Source organism: Loxodonta africana, chromosome Y (assembly GCF_030014295.1).
Source record: "Loxodonta africana isolate mLoxAfr1 chromosome Y, mLoxAfr1.hap2, whole genome shotgun sequence".
In the NCBI taxonomy this organism is placed as follows: Eukaryota; Metazoa; Chordata; class Mammalia; order Proboscidea; family Elephantidae; genus Loxodonta; species Loxodonta africana.
The window spans coordinates 17,041,828-17,063,128 of NC_087370.1; the positions used below are offsets into that span (position 1 = coordinate 17,041,828).

The 21,301-nt window shown below is 47.2% G+C and overlaps 1 protein-coding gene across 1 annotated transcript in view; it reads right to left on the reverse strand.

The window, feature by feature from the left end:
• Positions 1 to 21,301, reverse strand: part of LOC135227219 (protein Shroom2-like) — a 141,062-nt gene that overhangs the window by 51,039 nt on the left and 68,722 nt on the right. The window contains exon 4 of the mRNA XM_064278771.1: positions 12,596 to 12,747. Within this exon, the coding sequence (XP_064134841.1) occupies positions 12,596 to 12,747 (152 nt within the window). The remainder of the gene's footprint in view (positions 1 to 12,595; positions 12,748 to 21,301) is intronic.

Genomic DNA, 21,301 nt, shown 5'->3' on the forward strand with positions numbered 1-21,301 from the left:
GGCCACGCGTTTAGAAACGAGGCTCAAACACCATGGAAGAGCAAACGTGTTCAAAACATACGTTTTTGAAACAAAAGGAAGCCTTGATACTTCACTTCACAAATAATAATTCTAATCTAGCAGAAAGGGCTGGTAATGACCACTACCCACCTGTCAGTGTGACACACTGTGTGGGCCTGTGTGTTGCCGTGAAGTTGGAAGCTATGCCCCCGGTATTTCAAATACCAGCGGGGCTACCCGTGGTGGACAGGTTTCAGCAGAGCTTCCAGACTCAGACGAGGCAGAAAGGCCTGGAGATCTACTTCCAAAAACCAGTCAACGAAACCCTAAGGATCACAACAGAACACTGGAGATGAGTCCCCCAGCCTGGAAGACATTCAGAGTACACAGTGGCCACAACAATGGACTCAAACATACCAACGATCAAGGATTTCTACACAGAAAGCGGTTGACTGGGTGGAACCTGAGGAAGAAGCAACCAATCTTCTAGACGCTGAGGCTGTACGTATTTCATAGGTGATGCCGGCTATAAAGATCCTCCCCACCCTGGGCCCTGACGGTGGTAAGACGGGCGCCCATGCGTAATAGCTGAGTCGCGGCCCAACATTCTGAGATGCTTTCATAATCTGCAAAGCCAGGCACACTGTTCCCTGGCCACATTTCAAGATGCGCGTTTTCAGGATTCAACCACTGGGTGAGCACCAAGTACGTGTAAAAATCTCAGCAGTCTGCTAAGTGAGAGATGCCAGGACGTAAGGGCAAATGCTGTATGACTGCATTTATACCAAACGTCCAGAACAGGCGAAGCCATGGGAACAGAAAACAGATTAGTGGTTGCCAGGGGCTGGAGGGGAAGGGGCCAGGAGGAAGGCGGAGCGACTGCTAACCAGTGTGGGGCTTCTTTTGGAGGTGATGGAAACGGGAACTAGATAGAGGTGATGGTTCTACAAAAGTACTCGGCTGCTAAATGAAAGGTCGGCAATTTGAACCCACCAGCTGCTCCAGGGGAGAAAGGTGTGGCAGTCCACTTCCATAAAGATTTCAGCCTTGGAAACCCTACGGAGCAGTCCTACTCTGCCCTGTAGGGTCCCTATAGTCAGAGTCAACTCGAGAGGGCAATGGGTTTTTTTGATAATCTTTATGGGAGCATATCACCAGGTCTTTCTCACGCGGAGCTGGTGGGTGGGTTTGAATCACCGACCTTTCCGTTTGTAGCCGAACGCTTAACCGTTTGTGCCTCCAGGGTACCACTAACCCATTACCATCAAGTGGATTCTGACTCATACTGACCCTACAGGACAGAGTAGAACTGCCCCCATACGGTTTCCAAGGAGCGCCTGATAGATTTGAAATGCCAACCTTTTGGTTAGCAGCCATAGATAGCTCTTAACCACTATGCCACCAGTCCATACCCACTAGGGAAGGTGAAATTTTCCCAAAACACAATTGCTTTTCTCACCAATCCTCTGAAGCTCCTGGTGCATAAGGAATGTACTCGGAAATCAAGAAAAATTCAGGCTGGTTTCTGTTTGCTACCACTCTGATGCCCTGAAATGGCTGGATCTGTGCTGCTCAGGAGACAGAGGGACATGTGGCATTTGTCTGCTGGTTGTCCAGTCACAACCCTGTTATGAAGCTGGACAGGGGAGCCTTGGTGCCACCTGGAGTCCTCAGACACTTGTCATTCCTTCAGCGTGGCTCCAACTCCTTTGGGCCAGACACGACTAGAGTGGGGAGGTCTACAGGGTGGCGGTGTGTCTTCCCAAACAAGACACAAACTCACGGGGCTTCAATCCACAGGCTGTTGACTGCCATCGAGTTGGCTCCAACTCATGGCGACCTTGCACAAAGCAGAAAGAAACACTGCCTGGTCCTGCACTATCTTCATGATGGTTGGTATGTTTCAGCCCGTTGCTGACCTACAGCGCTTATCTTCCAGCACTGTATCAGACAACATTCTGTCATGATCCATACAGTCTTCACTGGCTGATTTTCGGAGGTAGACTGCCAGGCCTTTCTTCCTAGTCTGTCTTAATCTGGAAGCTCCCCTGAAACCTGTCCACCATGGGTGACCCTGTGGGCATTTAAAGTACCAGTGGCATAGCTTCCAGCACCACAGCAACATGCAAGCTGCCCAGTAGAACACACTGACAGATGGGTCATGGTTAACCCACACTCACTAGAGCTGTGGATGGCATGAACAGTATGCACGCATGCCACGAGGGGGACCACGATGAAAGGGAAAAACACACGCACTTTGGGGCCCTGACAGTACAGACCACGTGGTATTCAGTTCCGTTCACCACAGCACACCTGCCACATAACAGAGCCACGAGCATCTGACACAAATACAGACCGAACGTATGAAGGGATCTGCCCTTGACCCATTTGTTCACACTTGCACGTCTGCTGTGGTGGGTGAGGTCGTTGCACTGCAGGGAGACACAATATCCAGTCGTAAACTCCCAACAGAAACGAGGGGGAAAGCTGAGGCATAAGCTGGGCCTGGGGGTGATGCGGGTAGACAGAACGGCCTGGAGACCAGGAAGGACACACCTTCCAGGAGGGCAGAACAGACCGGGCGATGGCAGACATGGTGCTGGTGGAAGAGGGTGTATGTCCATGGAGATGACCCAATGGCTCTTTACCTTTGTTCTGCTATCGTGGTAAGGAGCCCTGGTGGCACAGGAGTCAAGCACTTGGCTGCTAACTGAAAGGAGGGCAGTTTGAACCCACCGGCCATCCCATGGGAGAAAGACGTGGCAGTCTACTCTGTCCTGTAGGTTCGCTATGAGTCAGAATCGACTTGGCGGCAATGTTTTTTTTTTTTTAACTAATGTGGTACATTACATTGATTTACTAATACTGAACGACCCGATGGGGTGCTCTGAATGCATACTAAATTAATACGTTAAGCCATGTTGCAAAGCACTCTATAAATGATGCAGGGGTGTTCAGATTTGGGTTGCTAGTTACTATAAGGAAAAGTAGACCCCAATAGCCTTTTAGGGATATCTTAATATGCAGAGAAGGAGCCCTGGTGGTTCAGTGGTTAAGCGCTCAGCTGCCAACCGAAAGGCCAGCAGTTTGAACCCACCAGCGGCTCCATGGTTGAAAAGACCTGGTGATCTGCTTCCGTAAAGATGACAACGAAGGAAACCCTATTGGGCAGTTCTACACTGTCCTAAAGGGTCGCTATAAGTCAGAATCGACTCGACAGCAATGAGTCACACAGCAGAAGTCGTCCCTGGGTTGTGGCTGCTGACTGAAAGTTAGAGGTTCAAGTCCACCCAGGGGCTGGAAGAAAAGCCTGGTTATCTCCTTCCAAAAACTGAGCCATTGAAAACCCTATGGAGCACAGTTCTACTCTGACACACAAGGGGTCATCTTGAGTCAACTCGACAGAAACCAGTACCAGATACGGCAGCGAGTGCTCTCCCTGGGCAGTGGTGCAGACCATACCACGTGGTGGATGGTGACATGATTCAGACAGGATCTGACGCGCTACAGGATATCAGTCAAACAACTCGGGTTAACTGTCCAACATAAACTTCTGCATTGACTCTGTTTCGGCAAGAAAATAAGCACAGTAACAAAGGAGTTCCTGCCTTTATACCCAAGGAGAATTAGGTAAAGATAAAAATTCCCCCATGACCTCAGTAGCTGAAACCGATACAAGACATCAAAGCCACGTTCAAACAAATGCCAGAGCGAGAACCAGCATTCGCCCAAGATGAAAGCGCCAGAAAGTTCCTGCCCCCAGGAGGCCGGGTGTTCCCTCATCTCTCTCAGCAGAGTCAGCAAGAGCACGTTTCTCGTGCAGCGTCAGAGGCTGCTCCTGGTACCTGAGCAGAAAAGACAGCAACGGAGAGGTCATGTGATGAATGGAGCGAGAGGGCACGGTGGCTTCTTTTTCTAGCCACTTTTATAATCGGGTTTTTTTTTTTCCATACCTATGACCCTGATAATGTCCAGAAGAAAGAAAAAAGTCCATCTCCCAGGTACCTGAGAGGTTTGCCAGACCACCTGGACTCGGCACTATATATCCCCTCACTGTCTAAGGCATCATTTAATTCAACTCAGCTTTAGAAAGGGAACCGCCACAAAGTACTGGCAGGTATTCAACCGTGTACGCTACATTTCAACATAAAAGATGGTTGGCGAAAGGAGTCGGGACATTCAAATGCGCAACCATTAACTAATTATAAACAAGCCTGAGGATCAACAAGACTGGGTCTGCTGTACAAGAATAATGAAACAAAAAACTTACCAATACGTTGAGAGCCAGCATGACAAGTAGATAAATAAGAGAAAGCTACACAAAAGAAGCAACAAGAGACTGTGGACTACTGTCATTTAAACAGGAGTGTCTGGGTGGCACAAACTGTTAAAGTACTCAGCAGCTCTCCGAAAGGCTGGAGGTTCGAGTCTACCCACGAGTACCATGGAAGAAAGGTCAGGCAATCTACTTCCAAAAAATTAGCCATTGGAAACCCTATGGAACAGAGTTCTGTTCTGACATACATGGGGTTGCCATGAGACAGAGTCGATGCCACAGTAACTAACGGGGAATAAAAAAAAAAAACATAATATTAAACATGTCACATAATTAGAGATTCATCTGATTAAACTGCCTAAGCCATACACTAAATCCAAATCTAAACAGTTAACCTTCCACTAAGTATAAAACACTCACCATCTGGGCGGTTTTATCTTTTCTCTGGACTTTACTAATAGAAACAAGAATGGAGAAGAGACCAAAGAACTCAGGATATCCATCCAACATAAACTTCTCCATCGACTGCTTCAGCAAGAAAATATGCACAGCAACAAATGGTCACAAGCCCCAAAAGCTTCAGCACAGACACTTTTTACCCGAGTCTGAACAAGCTGACAGCTGACAACCCCGTGAAGCACAGGGTTCCCACGACACGCAGCTCCCCCACCATGGCGCACACCCTCCATCTGAACACCCATGCGTCCGCACCCATGCTGTTTCTGCTCTTGGAAAGGAAGAGGAGAAGACACAGCCTTCCAGCGTCTCAGCCAGCCCCTTCCTCCTGCCACACCAATGCATGTAGTGACCAAGCTGCCCTGGCTTCTGGGAACATCTGTGCTAATCAGCGCGGTGTCCCCTCAGTCACCTGCTGGAGGACAGCTCCAAAGAGCCAGCACAGGAGGGGGGAGCTCAGCCAGATCCCGGCTAGGAGCAGAATTCACTGCTACGGAGTAGCATCCCGGGACGAAGGCAGGGGGCAAGCAAGGTTTTCTGCAAGCATGGGTGCTGTCAGTAAGCTGAAACCGCCCTTCTTCTAATGTTTAAGCACACCACATAGAGCCTGGCTGACCCTCTCAGCTCCAGCACAGTACTCTCCCCCTCTGCGCTAATCTGCTCCCCAGTGCAAGCTTAGTGCACATAATTAGATTCACAAAAGGGTTTAAGGCTGCAGGCAAAGAGGCAGCAGGAAATAATGCAAGTCAAGCCTATAGGTAATTTGGCTTTGCAGCTCCCTAACAAAAGTGCTGGCAACACACTGTACGTTCAAGAGAAACTTCATGGAAAGAGACCAATGATTGAGGGGCAGGTGTGCTTCACCAGAAACAAAATTAATATTAAAGTATAAACGTGGAGAAAAAACTGAAAGCAATTACAAGCTTAAGAAAATAATTTATGATATGTTTGAAAGAAATTTTCTGTAGGGCATTTGAAATTTAGTATACTTTTTAGGAGCTGGCTGTTCTGGGTGGCGCAAACAATTAATGCACTCGGCTGAAAACCGAAAGATCGGAGGTGCGAGTCTGCCCAGAGACATCTCGGAAGAAAGGCCTGGCAATCTACTTCCACAAATCCAGCCACTGAAAACCCTACGGAGCGCCAGCCTACTCTGACACACACAAGCGCAGTCAACTCCACGGCAGCTGCTGCTTTAGGAGAACCTGTGGTTTTTAAAGCCCGTTCATTTGCCTCTGAAATAGGCAAATGGATGGACATGTCCTTGTAGTTGTTGCCAGGTGCCGTCAAGTCGGTTCTGACTCATAGTGACCCTCTGTACAACAGAACGGAACACTGCCTGCCCCTGCGCCATCCTCACAACTGTTGCTATGTTCGAGTCCCTTGTTGTAGCCACCATGTCTATCCATCCCACTGAGGATCTTGCCCTTTTTCACGGACCTCTACTTCACCAAGCGGGATATCCTTCTCCAGGGACTGGTCCCTCCTGGTAACACATCCAAAGTACATGAGACGCAGTCTCGCCACCCTCACTTCTAAGGAGCATTCTGGTTGTACTTCTTCCAAGACAGATCTGCTCATTCTTTTGGCAGTCCATGGTATAGTCAATATTCTTCGTCAACACCATAATTCCAAGGCATCAATTCCTCCTTGGTCTTCCTTATTCATTGACCAGCTTTTGCACGCAAAAGCATGTTGTTGTTAGCTGCCCTCAAGTTGAACTCTGACTCATGGACACCCCATGTACAACAAGATGGGACCACTGTGATCCATGAAGGTTTTCACTGGCTGATTTTCAGAAGGAGATCTCCAGGCCTTTCTTCCTCGCCCATCTTAGTCTGGAAGCTCCACGGAAACCTGTTCCGTGTCACAGCAACACACAAGCCTCCACTGACAGACGGTGGTGGCTGTGCACACGGTGTACTGGCCGGAATCGAACCCAGGTCTCCTGCATGGCAGGTGAGAATTCTACCACTGAGCCACCACCGCCTTCGTGAACGCGTCCAAGTGCTCTCCATAGAGTTTCTAATTGCATATTTTAGGGCACTGGATGGCAGTAACCATAACTCCTAGCAACGGGCAAGAACTATATGCCAGGCATTTCCTGTTTAATTCTCAGCCCCATCATCACCATGCTGCCCCTTCTCAACACCTCCCATGTGTATCCAGCAGCCTGGCACCGTCTTGTGTCCCCAGACAGCACCTACTCCTCTAAGTTCATCAGGAAAATGATGCAAGCAACCTGGTCTTTGGTCCTCAATCTTTTGCAAGCATGCTGGCTTAAGCCTTGGGTGCACCCACCATGGCCATCCATCCAAATCGCCCATGGCACTTTGTGAAAACACAATCACTCAACATCCATCGCAGACATGGCCGTGAGGACCCCCAGGGGTGGACTGATACCTAGGGAAAAGATGTAGCCCCGTACTTTGTGCAGAGATGATGAACAAAGCATAGAAGGGGACCACGTGTGCCTGGGCCTTCCTGCATAGGAGCACCTGCTTGGCCGCGGAGAGATGGAGCAAGCAGCTGCCTGGGAGACAGGGCATGGCACTCAGCCTCCCCCCAAACCTGGCGACGAGCCTGTCACCACACCCCTGGACACCTGGCTGCCTGCAGACACCACCTGGGACAGTGAGGCGGGACATATGTGCCCTTGGCTAGGATCACCGTCATGGCCCTTTGTCTTCCTCCCAGGCTCCTCTGGGAGAAAGGAAGCAAGTGCTCCATCTCGCATGTCTGGGAAAGAGATTCCACTGGCGCAGATACCGATCCGCACGCACATCTCCCGGCGGCTCACATTCCCAGCACCGGTTTCTACGTGATGACACGATACGCTGTGACCACGCGCCAGGGAACAAGAGACCAACCCTTTGTAACCCAGCCCGTCGCAATCCGACCCGGCTGTTCCGTCACCTGGCCACCGTGCCCACCAAAATAAAAGATGCCCACAAAATAAATGGTATATGGCAGCTGTCATTAGGGGGGCAGGTGAGGGACAAGTACATGACCCATGATTAGAATTTGTTTAAAAACTATGTGCATACCAAACACCTTGTGGGACCAGTTTTCTGGGTTTGAAGGCTTCGGGCCATAGTCTAGTGACACAAGTCAATTGGCATAATACAGTTCACAAAGTCTATGTTCTACATTCTAGTTTGGTGAGGAGCGTCTGGGGTCTTAAAAGCTAACGAGCAGCCATCTAAGATACTACTCATCCAGGGAGAAAGAGAAAGAAGGAAACCAAAGACTCAAAAAAGAGTCTACGTGAACCACAGCCTCATCTACCCTGAGATCAGAAGAACGAGGTGGTGTCCAGCTGTCACTACTGACCACTCTGATCACGGCCACAGCAAAAGGATCCTGATGGAATGGGGAAAAAAATGTGGAACAGAGCCTCATATTCTTAAAAAAAATAAAACAGACTTACTGGACTGGTTGAGACTAAAAGACTCCCCGAGACTACTGCCCTGAGATACTCTTTAAACCTTGAACTGAAAGTAGCCCCTAAAGTCACCATTTAGCTAAATAACAGAGTGGCTCACGAAATAAAGAATACCACCTGTGAGTGCTGTGCTCCTTTAAATAATCATCTATATGAGACCAAATGATCAACAAGCACCTTAAAACAAAGATGAGAATGTAAGCAAGCAGGGAAACGAGATTAATGGAAACACAACAACCTGAACGGAAATAAGAAGAAGGTTCATGGGTTGCAAAGAATGTAACCAATGTCACTGAACAGCTAGTACAGAAATTGTTGAATGAAAATCTAAACTTAAAGAAAACTATGTGTATGTGTCTTGGAGCCCCTTGGTGGTGCAAATAGTTAACAAGCTTGCCTGCTAACCACAGGGTTGGTGGTTTGAGTCCACCCGGAGGTGCCTCAGAAGAAAGTCCTGGCCATCTGCTCCTGAAAAATCGACCATTTTAAACCCTGTGGAGCACAGTTCCACCCTAACACACATGGAGGTGCTGTGACTTGGGGTCGACTTGACAGCAACTTGTTGGTACGTGTCTTAGATTTAGGTGAATATTCCCCTTTCCCCACCATCCCCCCAGACAAGCAAACAACCCAACCACGCAGGTGCCGGCCAGAGCTCACCCTCAGGATCCCTACCTGATTTCAGGCCCTAGAAGCAGAGTCCCGCTTCCTGAGGTGCCACAGGTGGGTAGGCAGCTGATTCATGTTAGACAACGGCTGAGCAACCTAATGTACCATTTGGTCATGCTTTTGAATGTTAGTGGTTCACTCTATGGAGCGCCTTTTAAGAGTATCCAATCCTTTTTTGGAGCTTTATATAAAATTCTGGAAAATGCAAATTAATCTATAGTGACAGAAGCAGATTACTGGTTGCCTGGTGTTCGGGACTGAGCTGTGTCCCCTCAAAAGATACGTCCTAACCCCTTTACCCTTGAATGTGACCGTGCTGGGGGCGACAGTTTTTCTTTAAAGATATTACCAGTTAAATCATGTCAGGAAGGAACCCTGGTGCTGCGGTGGTAAAGGTCAGTGGTTCCAACCCACCAGCTGCTCCAAGGGAGAAAGATGTGGCAGTCTGCTTCCGTAAAGATGACAGCCTTGGAAACCCTATAGGGCAGTTCTACTCTGTCCTGTAGGGTCACTATGAGTCAGAATCAACTCGACAGCAATGGGTTTGATTTTGTTGGTTTTAAATCACATCAGAGTAGAGAGGGTACTACTCCAAACCCCTTCTGAAGAGTGAGAACAGACAGGCAGTCAGACTCAAAGAGAAAAGATGCCCCGTGTATATCTGTCTACACGGCAAAGAACACCAGCAAATGCCCGGGGCTACAGAAGCTGTTAACAGACAACGCCTAGAACAGACAAAGGACAAGTATGACACCCAGAATTTACACTTCTAGCTTCCAGGACTGTGAGAAATATCAATCTGCTCTTAAAAGCCACCCATTAAGTGGTATTTTTTGAAACCCTGGTGGCGTAGTGGTTAAGTGCTACGGCTGTTAACCAAGTGGGTTAAGTGGCATTTTGTTATGGCAACTCTAGGAAATTAAGCTACCTGGGGAATGAGAAGGATGAAGAGATTTAAACAGATTTATACGTAGGTAGAAAAGAACACACGTTAAGGATTTAAGAAAAATAATCTAAAAGACACTCCTGGTGCTTTTGTAACAAGGAAAACCATACAAAGTTAGTTGGGTGTTTCCGGTGTCCTTATGATGTGCGTCTTTAGGGATTTACAGCAGTATTCTGCCCTGAGCGGGACGCCAGCAACGGAAACTAATAACCACTAATTAATTATTTTAATATAATAGTAAAATACAACAATTTTAAATTACAACTAATAATTAATTATTAGCACCGGACACTAGCGTAGGCAGGCCCTGCTCTTAGAATTCTGCCAGCAGCCTCAACTGAGAGCTGAGCCTTCCCCACAGAAGAGACAGGCAGCCACCTGAGCAGCGTGCTGCAGCGTTTCAGGTGCTCTGGCACCCCTGCGACCAGGGCGTGCAAGAAGGGGGTCCGCACTGCGCCTGGGGGCAGGGGAGAGGGTTGGCGTCAACCCCAGAGGCAGTGTACAACCCTTGTCACACCTGTGGGGAAGGAGCTTCCCGCCACTCTCATGGCCTCGGCTCTGCCTCGAGCTCCATGTGTGAGAACAGACTGCCTGCCTCCCGAGGGCCAAAGCTGTGGGGGCAGAGGAGCTATCATGCCACCAGATAGCATCTCTCACTTCCCATCCTTCCCACAAGGCTCCAACACTGCCAGTCCCAGGTTTTCTCTTCTCATTTACGAGGACAGAAAGGGTGGAAGGGGTTAATAAAACTGCTCAAGAATGGTTCACGTTGTTGTTGTTGTTGGGTGCCCTCGAGCGAGTCCGACTCATAGAGACCCCAAGTGACAGACCAGAAATGCCCCCTTGTCACGGACTGAATTGTGTCCCCCTCAAAATACCTGTCAACATAGCTAGGTCATGATTCCCAGTATTGGATGACTGTCTACCATTTTATCATCTGATGTGATTTTACCATGTGTTATAAATCTTATCACTATGATGTAATAAGATGGATTAACAGCAGTTAATTAGTGTCTTAAACCAGTATCTTTTGAGATATGAAAGTAAGAAGGCAGCAGAGAGACATGGGAACCTCATACCACAGAGAAAGCAGCGCTAAGAGCAGAGCGTGTCCTTTGGGCCTGAGGTTCCTGCACAGAGATGTTCCCAGGCTAAAGGAAGACTGATGACAAGGACCTTCCTCCAGGGCCGACAAAGACAGAAAGCCTTCCCCCGGAGCTGGCACCCTGAATTCAGACTTGTAGTCTACTGGACTGTGAGAGAATAAACTTCTCTTTGTCAAAGCCCTCCACCTGTGGCATTTCTGTTAGAGCAGCACTAGGTGACTAAGACACCCCCACAGAGTTTTCTAGGCTGTAACCTTAACAGGAGCAGATCACCAGCCTTTCTCCCGCAGAGCCTCTGAGTAGCTTCTAACCGCTGACCTTTCAGTTAGCAGTTGTGCCACCAGGAATGGCACGTACCACTTAGAAACGAGGTTGCTGATGTGGCAAAGAAGGCAGATTTTCCCTTCCTCATTTCTAAAATGGCTTCTTGGATACTGTTTTCGACAAAACTTTAAAAAAGATCAAGTCCTTTGGGGAATACATCTTCCAGTTTGTCCTAGAACCACACAAAATGCTTGAGTCCATTTATTTTTTAAAATTAACAGCCAATCTTTGAAAGAGCACACTAATTCTGCAAAAAAAAATGCATGTAAACACTTTACTATTAATTATTTAACTATGAAAACCGAGGTGGAAAATTATTTCTACATGAAAACAACAAATGGCAAGTACCCTTGGGGTGCCCAGGAATACTACTTTACTTCCTATACATAATGGCATCACCTCCCTAAGTTTGCTTTCGAATCTCTTAAAATCATCCACATTCCTACCAGCAACCTAATTTATAGGACTAGGCAGCGTGCTTCCCCCACACAGCAGCCAGGCACTAAAAACAGCTTGTAGCCGGTTTTGAAAAGCCTACTTAACAATCGTCCTTATTTCCTAGCATACAGACTGAAAACGCCACCTTGTGAAAACAGCAGGCAATAACATGTGGCTGTATAAGAAACATAAGCAGAGAGTTTTCTCCGTGCCAAGAGAATAAACTACATGTTGTTAAATAAAAGATATAAGTATTCAAACTCATGTGTTAAGTAAAAAATAAATAGTCAGTAGTAATAAAATACCACCACCTGTCAGTTTGTCATATTGTGGTGGCTGGCATGTTGCTGTGACGCTGGAAGCTATGCCACCGGTATTTCAAATACCAGCAGGGTCACCCACGGTGGGCAGGTTTCAGTGGTGCTTCTAGACTAGCACTAGGAAGAGAGGCCTGGCAATCTACTTACAAAAATTAGACAATGAAAATCTTATGGGTCACAACAGAACACCATCCGACTCACTTGCTTTGGGCACATCATCAGGAGGGATCAATGACTAGAGGAAGACATCACGTTTGGTGAAGCAGAGGGCCAGTGAGGTTGAGGGAGACCCTCGGTAAGACGGACCAGCACAACAGCCACAAGGACGGACTCCAACACGTCAGCAATCATAAAGATGATCTGGGGCCGGCAACGTTTTGTTCTGCTGTGTCAGTCAGTCAACTCTACGGCACCTATCTATCTGTCTACTGATAAAATGAGGAATCTTTTGAGGTTTTGGTGCTGGATTCATCCTTGATCAAGAGACGTCATTCTAAGAACAAATACCCCCTGCCCCAAATCAGCGTCACCCAGTGACACAGGATGTCTGCCGGGCTGCGCTCACAGGGTGGCTTTCTGCCTGTCTGGTGAACACGGACAAGACACAGCTCTTACCTCTTTACCACCAGCTTCAAGGTCTTGTGGGAACCCTTCACCAGGCAGATGGCTTCCTGCCGGAACCCCGAGAGCCCGATGTCATTGATGCCAACAATCTCGTCTCCAGCCAGTAACTTGTCCACAGCCGCGGCTTTGCTTCCTTCTTCAATCTGTAACAAACAAGCGTGCCCCATCAGCCTTGGGGATGACTGACTGACTGACGAGTCAAGGGTAGTCTCCAGAACACAGCCGGCACACAACACTCCCGTGACACACGAATTGGGCACGTTCATGCACCCGGCTTCAGATGACCCCACAGCCAAACATCACATCTGGGCCGGTGAATGGCACAGTGGTGGGTGACCTTGCTTCCACGTGTGTGTGGGGGTGGGGGTGTTTATAAAAAAAGACAAACCAGTTGCCATCAGGCTGACTCTGACTCACGGCAACCACATGTACTGCAGAGTAGAACTGAATTCCATATGGTTTCCAATGGCTGTGACCTTTGGGAAGGAGCCCTGGTGGCTCAGTGGTTAGGCACTCCACAGCTAACTAAAAGGTCAGCAATTCAAACCCACAGCTGTTCTGTGGGACAAAGGTGTGGGAGTCTGCTTCTGAAAAGATTACACCCTTGGAAACCCTGTGGGGCCGCTCTACTCTGTCCTGTAGGGTCTCTATGAGGCGGAACTGACTAGGTGGCAACAGGTTTGGCTTTTGGTTTGGACTTTTGGGAGCAGATCGCCAGGCCTTTCTTCCGTGGCGCCTCTGGATGGGTTCAAACCACCAATCTCTCAGTTAGTAGTCAAGCATTTAACCGTTTGCACCACCCAGGGACTGCAGGGGGCAAGGGGCAGGGGCAGGAATGCCCCAAATCTTTGTTTCTCTTACAGTACCTCTCGCTTTGGTCTGCCTTTCCAATGACACAGAGCGAATTTGGAAAAAGATAGAGTTCAAAGGGACACACACAACCAGAAAGGATTACATCCAAAGATATTGGTTCATTTTCTAGATTTCCTTTACCCAAACAATAATTATCAACCATCTGTATTACTTACTAATTATTTCTCATGTGTTTATCATCTTATACCTAGATTGTTTCTGCAACAGCTTTACTGCAAAATTGATGCATGTATCATATAATTCACCCATTTAAAGTACACAACCCAAATCGCTCTTAGTGTATTCTGAGTTGTGCAAACATCCCCACAGTCAACTTGAGAACATTTCCATCACCCCTAAAGGAAACCTCAGGCTCAGCAGTCACCTCCCAGTTTCCCCCCAGCCCCTGGCAACCATTCATCAATTTTCTGTCCCTATGGATTTGCCCGTTCTGGACAGCTCATATAAATGGATTTGTACAATATGCAGTCTGCTGGGACTGGCTACGTTCACCCATGTTGCAACACGTACCAGAACTTCATTCCTTTGTATGGTCAGGTAATAGTCTACCATATGGATAGACAAGGAGTCAAAAGATTGGCAGTTTTAATCCACTCAGAGGCGCTTTGGGACAAAGGCCTGGCAATCTACTTCCAAAAGATAAGCCACTGGAAAAGCCTATGGAGTACAGCTCGACTCTGACACATAGGGTCGCCATGAGTCTGAACTGACTCAAAGGCAGTTGTTTTTTTGTTTTTTATAAATAGACCAGACTTTGTTTATTCATTCATCAGTTGATGGACTTTTTGACTATTGTCAATGACGCTGCAATGAATAGCTGCGTTTTTTGTGTGGACATGTTTCCATTTCTCCCAGATACATACCTAGGAGTGGAAGTGTCTGAGGAGCTGGTGACAAGTTTTGCCTCCTTGGGGTGTGGGTGCTCAAGGAAGATGTTCAGGGAGCCAGGGGCACTAGGTATGTCCTTGAAGCTGTCTGGAAAGGACAGCCGGACACCTAGGGGCCAGGCACTCTGAGGACACAGGCCTACATAAAGACACCCAACTGGACAAGGGGCCTAGGTGAGGAAGGAAAGAGGAGTAAAATCAGATCAGGGGCTGGGGGCTGGGGTGTCCTCTGGACCAGGAGGAGCCCCTGGAATGTCTGAGCATTGGCAGGGCTCCCGTTCTGGGAGGAGGATGAATCCAGAGGTATGGAAATGTCGGTATTCCATATTTTTGTCGTTGCATGCCATCGAGTCTATTCTAACTCATAACAACTCCATGTGACAGAGCAGAACTTCCCCATAGGGTTTCCAAGTCTATAACCTTTGCTGGAGCAGATTGCTGGGGCTTTCTCCCGCAAAGCCACTGGGTGGGTTCAAACCGCAGGCCTTACTGGTAAGAGCCCCCGCTCCCCCCAAAAAAACAAACGTGTTGTCGTGGAATCAGTTCCAAGTCATAGCGACCCTACAGGACAGAGTAGAACTGCCCCACAGGGTTTCCAAGGAGCAGCAGGTAGATTCGAACTGTTGACCCTTTGGTTAGCAGCCTTAGCAGCCAAGCTCTTAACTACTGCACCACCAGGGTTCCCGTTAGGTACCCAGGCAACTGCTAATAGTTCTGACTGGAGTATTCCACCCTCCATTTACATATCGGTGCCAGAAAGCCTGACTGTGTGGCTGACCTTTCTCCCTACTCTCCCTACTCTGAACCAAATAACAATAGGTGGGCAGTGTGGAAAAGAATTTGGCTTCTAAAATAACAAAAATAATAAAGTGGGACGAGGAGGCAAATCACCTTAAGCTTTTCACAGTGCCAGGAGCCCAGGGACCCCAAGGCAGGCCCCAAGGCCCAGGGGTTGGCCCTTTCTTTTGTAGACTTTCTGCCTCTAGTAACTTTCTGACTCTGAGGAGTTCGCCCTTGTTCAAAGATCACAGAACTGCTTTCTATCCATGTGCATCCCATGGCGACAAACCCTATGGAATTCTGATTTCTTTTTTCCTCTTTCCCTTGTATTTACAATGAATGGGCAATAATACAGTTTACCTCCAAGGCAGACACTCAGTGCAAGTCAGTAATTTATAAAAAAAAAATTTAAAGAAAAGCAACTCTTATATCAAAAGCATAAATTCAAGGCTTAAACCAAAGTAAATCAAAACTCGATGCCGTGGAGTCAATTCCAACTCACAGCGACCCTACAGGACAGAGCAGAGCTGCCCCACAGGGTTTCCAACGCTGTAATCTTTACGAGAGCAGATCAACAGGTCTTCCTCCCTAGGAGTCACTGGGTGGGTTCGAAGTGTTGACCTTTTGGTTAGCAGCCAAGTGCTTAACCACTATGCCACCAAGGCTCCTGATTCAAGGCTTAAGTGAGAAATAACAAATCATCCTAACAAGCTGTTCCAACAACTTTTAAAGTGTCAACAAAGAACAGTATTCAGAATACATAATAACCCCTTTCCCCAGAAATGAAGACATACAATTTATTTACTACAAATAGGTGGAAAAATCAGACTCTCTCAAGTACATTCTGATAGTAGGTACTTCTCCCAATACTTTGCCATTGTTGGTTTGGGAAATCTGCTTTAGAAGAAAGCACAGGAAGAAATAATTTAAGCGTATTTATATCCACATTTATCTCTTTTAAGTGAGAAAATTAAACACTGACCTCTATGATTACAGACTATACTTTGCAATTTCAACTCTACTGTCAATGGAAACAACGTATAAACTGAAAATACAATCTACACGGTTCTTGACTTAGAAAAAAGGGAAGAATCGAACATCTCAGGTAAGCCATATAAAAGCAAAACATCAAACAATGGTCATAACCACAAGATTCTGAGAATAATAATGCCAGCCACAGGCTAATAAGGCATCTGCTTGAAAATATTAATTTGGCTTTTATTTTGAAGTGTCCAAAAATGCACACGTACAGAGCATAGTTGTAGCATCACAAACTTCGAAGGCCAGAACCCTACCGTGTTTATGACTTTAAAAGGTTATGCATTCCTCAGGGTCTAAAGACATGAAAACTATTTAGATCCAGTATAAAGCCAGTCACCACTGGGTCAGCTCCAACTCATGGCAACCCCATGGGTGTCAGAGTAGAACTGTGCTCCAAAGGGCTGACTTTTTGGATGTAGATAGCCAGGCATTTCTTCCTAGGCACTCCTGAGTGAACTCAAACCTCCAACCTTTCAGTGAGCAGCCTAGTGTGTTTACCATTTGTACCACCCTAGATTCCAGACCCACTAGAAAAGTTAGCATATGTGCTAAATTTTAAAAGTTTCCAAGTGGCCATCTAAGATACACCTATTGGTCTCTACTCATCCGGAACAAGACAGAAAGAAGGAAACCAAAGACTCAGAGAAGAACATAGTTTACAGGACAAGCAGTTTACACAAACCATGGCCTCATCTACCCTGAGACTAGAAGAACTAGATGGTGCCCAGCTACCACTGCCAAAGTTCCCATCAGGGCAACAATAGATGAATCCTGGTAGAACGAGAGAATAATGTGGAACAGAACTCAAATTCCTAAAAAAGTCCAGACTTACTAGACCGATTGAGACTAAAAGACTCCCTGAAACTATCGCCCTGAGATACTCTTTAAACCTTGAACTGAAATTATCTCTTGAGGTCACCTTTTAGCTAAATAAGAGATTGGCTAAAATAAACAGTATCACCAGTGAGTAATGAGCTCCTTTAAAAAATCATTTATATGAGACCAAATGGTCAAAAATGACTCTAAAGCAAAGATGAGAAGGTAAGGGGGCAGAGAAACTAGATTCCTAGAAATGGTACAACCAGAACAGAACAAATGAGAATGATGACAGAAACGAAAACCAAACCCATTGCCATCAAGTCGATTCCGACTTGTAGAGACCCTACATGACAGAACAGAACTGCCCCGCAGGGTTTCCAAGGAGCGGCTGGTGGATTCCAACTGCCGACCTTCTGGTTAGCTGCCAAACACTTAACCGCTACACCACCAGGGTCCCGAGAATGATGACACACTAAAAAATGTAACCAATGCCACTGAATAATTTGTGTGGAAATTGTTAAATGGGAACCTCATTTGCTGTGTAAGCTTTCACCTTAAACACAATAAAATGTTATTTAAAATAAAAAAAAAAAAAGTTTGTCCTGCTCCCTACCATGAATATCTTTGAATTCAATCATCCAGGAAAATCCTTAGGCAAAAGCAATGTATGACTAATTGCCTGCAGGGTTTGGACAAACAGTTTTTGAAGGTAGCAGTTCCTCAGGGTGACCCAGTATCCACGGGTATGCCTGGGTGGGCTCTGAAGCCCCAGTCCCACATAACTCATAGAGATCCTTCAGGGCAGAGCAGAACTGGTCCGTGGGGTTTCCAAGGCTGTAATCTTCACAGAAGCAGACTGCCACATCTTTCTCCTGCGAAGCAGTTGGTGGGTTCGAACTGCTGACCTTTCGGTTAGAAGCTGAGCGCTTAACCACTGCACCACCACCTCACCACCTCAACCAAAGAAAAAAACCAAACCCATTGCCGTCCAGTCGATTCCAACTCATAGTGACCGTATAGAACAGAGTAGAACTGTCCCATAGGGTTTCTGAGAGCACCTGGTGGATTCAAACTGCCAACCTTTTGGTTAGCAGCCATACTGCTTAACCACTATGCCACCAGGGCTTCCAGGGCTCCCACACTCCCACAAACTCTGTATAACAAGTCCTAAGAGACTGCCTCACGGTGCTGTCATTGGCTGCCTGCACCAGGAAGTACGGCCTCTTGTTACTTTTTTTTCTCAGCTGTAAGGGTTTCTTAAAGCTTCTCCTTAGAAATGAAGGCTGCATTCCAAAACAGCTTCTTCCTTCCCCTAGCCACACCCCACCTGCATTTCCCAGCAAAGACTTGTTTTAGTTTGGGAGATAAAGCTGGGTTTTCTTCCCCTCTGTTCTTACTCTCCTCCTCACCAAGAGCAAGCATCTCTTTGGTATTCATTGTGCTCATGGAGAAAGTAGTCCTAAGAGAAAAGGCAGCTTTAGAAAACTCCACTCCAGGCTCTTACCCCACCAAACTTCTCTAGCAGGTAGAATTCATTAGGCTTGAACTTGGTGAAAAGAAAACCTATTTTTTTTAAAGGATCATGGCTTGGAAACTCTGTGGGGCAGTTCTACTCTGTCCTATAGGGTCGCTAAGAGTCAGAATCGACTCAATGGCACTGTTTGTGTGTGTGTTTGTTTGGCTTTGACTGCCAGCACCACTAATGTATATTGCGTATGATACAAACTTTCACATCTTGATGTGAACATTGTAATAACCCCTGTGCATCACAAGACAAAGATAGCACTTGGCATTATAACTATTTTTGACTGTTGCCTAAGTCTGTAGAACGTGGGAGCCGTGAACCACGGCAGTCAGGAAAAATGCTAGGTCTGTTACCCCAAACCATAAGAGCCCCTTTGCAAAAAGCCAGTTGTTGTTAGGGGCCATGGAGTTGGTCTCTGACTTATGGCCAGCCTGTGCACAATAAGATCAAACCGCTGTGATCCACAGGGTTTGCACTGGCTGGTTTTCAGAAGTAGATCACCAGGCTTTCTTCCTGGTCTGTCTGAGTCTGCAAGCTCCGCTGTAACTGTTCAGCATCACAGCAACACACAAGCCCCCAAGGACAGACGGGTGATGGCTATGCATGAGGTGCACTGGCCAGATTTGAACCTGGGTCTCAAGCATGGAAGGTGAGAACCACCACTGCCTCGTTCCGCTGTATTACTGGTTAACATAAAGGTGACACAATTACGTATGTCTGTGCTGATACACATGATGAAGGTCCCATGTGTCCTTACAGATGAAAGCATCGTGCTTCGTACAGCAGGCCGGATGTTTTTGTTTTAGGTATTCATTGGTATAAGGTATCAAAAACTCACTCTATGGCCTTAATTAAGGCACCCTCGTGGTGCAATGTAACACTCAGCTGCTAACTGAAAGATTGGTGGTTTGAACCCACCCAGCGGCTCTGCGGAAGAAAGACCAGGCAATCCGCTCCCTTAAAGATTAAAAAATAAAAAAAACATGGCTGTCAAATCAATTCCATTCTGACTCATAGCGACCCTACAGCATAGGGTCTCCAGGGAGCAGCTGGTAGATTCAAACCGCCGAACTTTTGGTTAGCAGGCGAGCTCTTCGCCACTGTACCACCAGGACTCCCCATAAAGATTAACCAAAACCTAGAAAACCCTGTGGGGCAGTTCTACTGTCACATGTGTTTTCTATGACTTGATGGCCCCCTAACAACAACAACAACTGGCCTCGATTAAGAGTTAATTGTCCCACCAGGCGCAGAATGCCTTCTTGTTCTTATGGAAATGAAGACAATGGCCCACACGGGGAAATGAAGAGATACACAATAGTCTTTTTTGGAACAAAGCTTTTCCATACTCCAGCTAACAGGCTACAGATGATCAAGGAGGAAGACCCACCTAGCCTGAGGATATTCTAGCAGAGGACAAGATCACACCTGAAGGATGGGTATCCACTGTAGCAGGACTGTGAGGTGTGAGTGACGTTCCCTTCCCCTTCCGTGCTGGGTGGAGATGCAAAGACCACAGGAACAACTTGAAAAGGCAGACAGACAGGGAAGGCTCACAGAGAGGCACCAACTGAAGAAAGGGGCCGGAGCAGGAAGCGGGACGCGTCTGAGCAATGAGTCAGCCTGCGGGGTGTAGTGTGTGCCCAGGAGTGTTTGAAGATAAAGGCCAAAGGGGGGAGATTAGCAACCTGACCTTGAATCAGCATCTGGACAGTATCCTGTAGGCAGTGGGGGCCTGGAGAGGGGGAGAAAGCAGGGGAGTGAACCGAATGCTAAAGCAAGGCTTCGGGAAAATTAATCTTGCAGCTCTGCATGAAATGAATGTCTCTGGCTGAACAACAGAACAGCAAGGAAGACAACCCTGACAAGTACCTACTTAGGAAGCCTTTGAAGGAGGCCTAGTGGTGCGAAAGGTTAATCGCTCTGCTGCTAACCAAAAGGTTGATGGTTCGAACCCACCCAGTGACTCCGTGAAAGAAAAGACCTGGTGATCCGCTCCTGTAAAGATTGTTGTTGTTAGGTGCCATCGAGCTGCTTCCAACTCATATACAACAGAAGGAAACACTGCCCGTTCCTGCACCACCCTCACGATCCTTGTTACATCTGAGCCCACTGCAGCAGCCACTGTGGAAAATCTGATGGGGCAGTTCTACTCTGTCACATGGGGTTGCTATGAGTAGGAATTTGCCTAACTGCAACAACAGGAAGCCTTTGAAGTACTCCAGACAGGTGGAAATAAGGATTTGAATGAATACAGGCAGAGAGAACTACAGCAGGCAAGGACTCCAGAAGTGAGGGATAAAGACCCAAGGACATCATCAATGATGGGTGTCAAGGGCAAGAGGAAAGGCAGCTAAAGAGGCTCTGAGGGTCTGAGCTCGAGAGATTCGGAAAATCGTTAATTACCAGAAAACAAAAGGAAAGGAGGAAGAACAAAGAAAAAAACACCAGTCTAAAATCCTATTTCAAAAGCCGTGGATCACACAGGCAATGCATGGGGGTTCTGACTATCCCCACTCTCCAGAGATCTGGTAACAGCGCCTTTTGTTGGCAGAACAATAAGGGAAGTCACCTCCTTCATCCGCTTCACTGAACCATTCTGCTCATTCTGTCTGAGCTCAGAACCTCCAGAAAGGACAACTGACTCATCCAGGAGAAGCGTCCAATTGTGAAACCACCTGAGAGTGCAACTCGCCCACACTGAAGGGTCAACCCAGCACAGCTTTTTGCTCTGAAAACAGTGAAGCCTGTAGGTAATTGAAAACCACCACC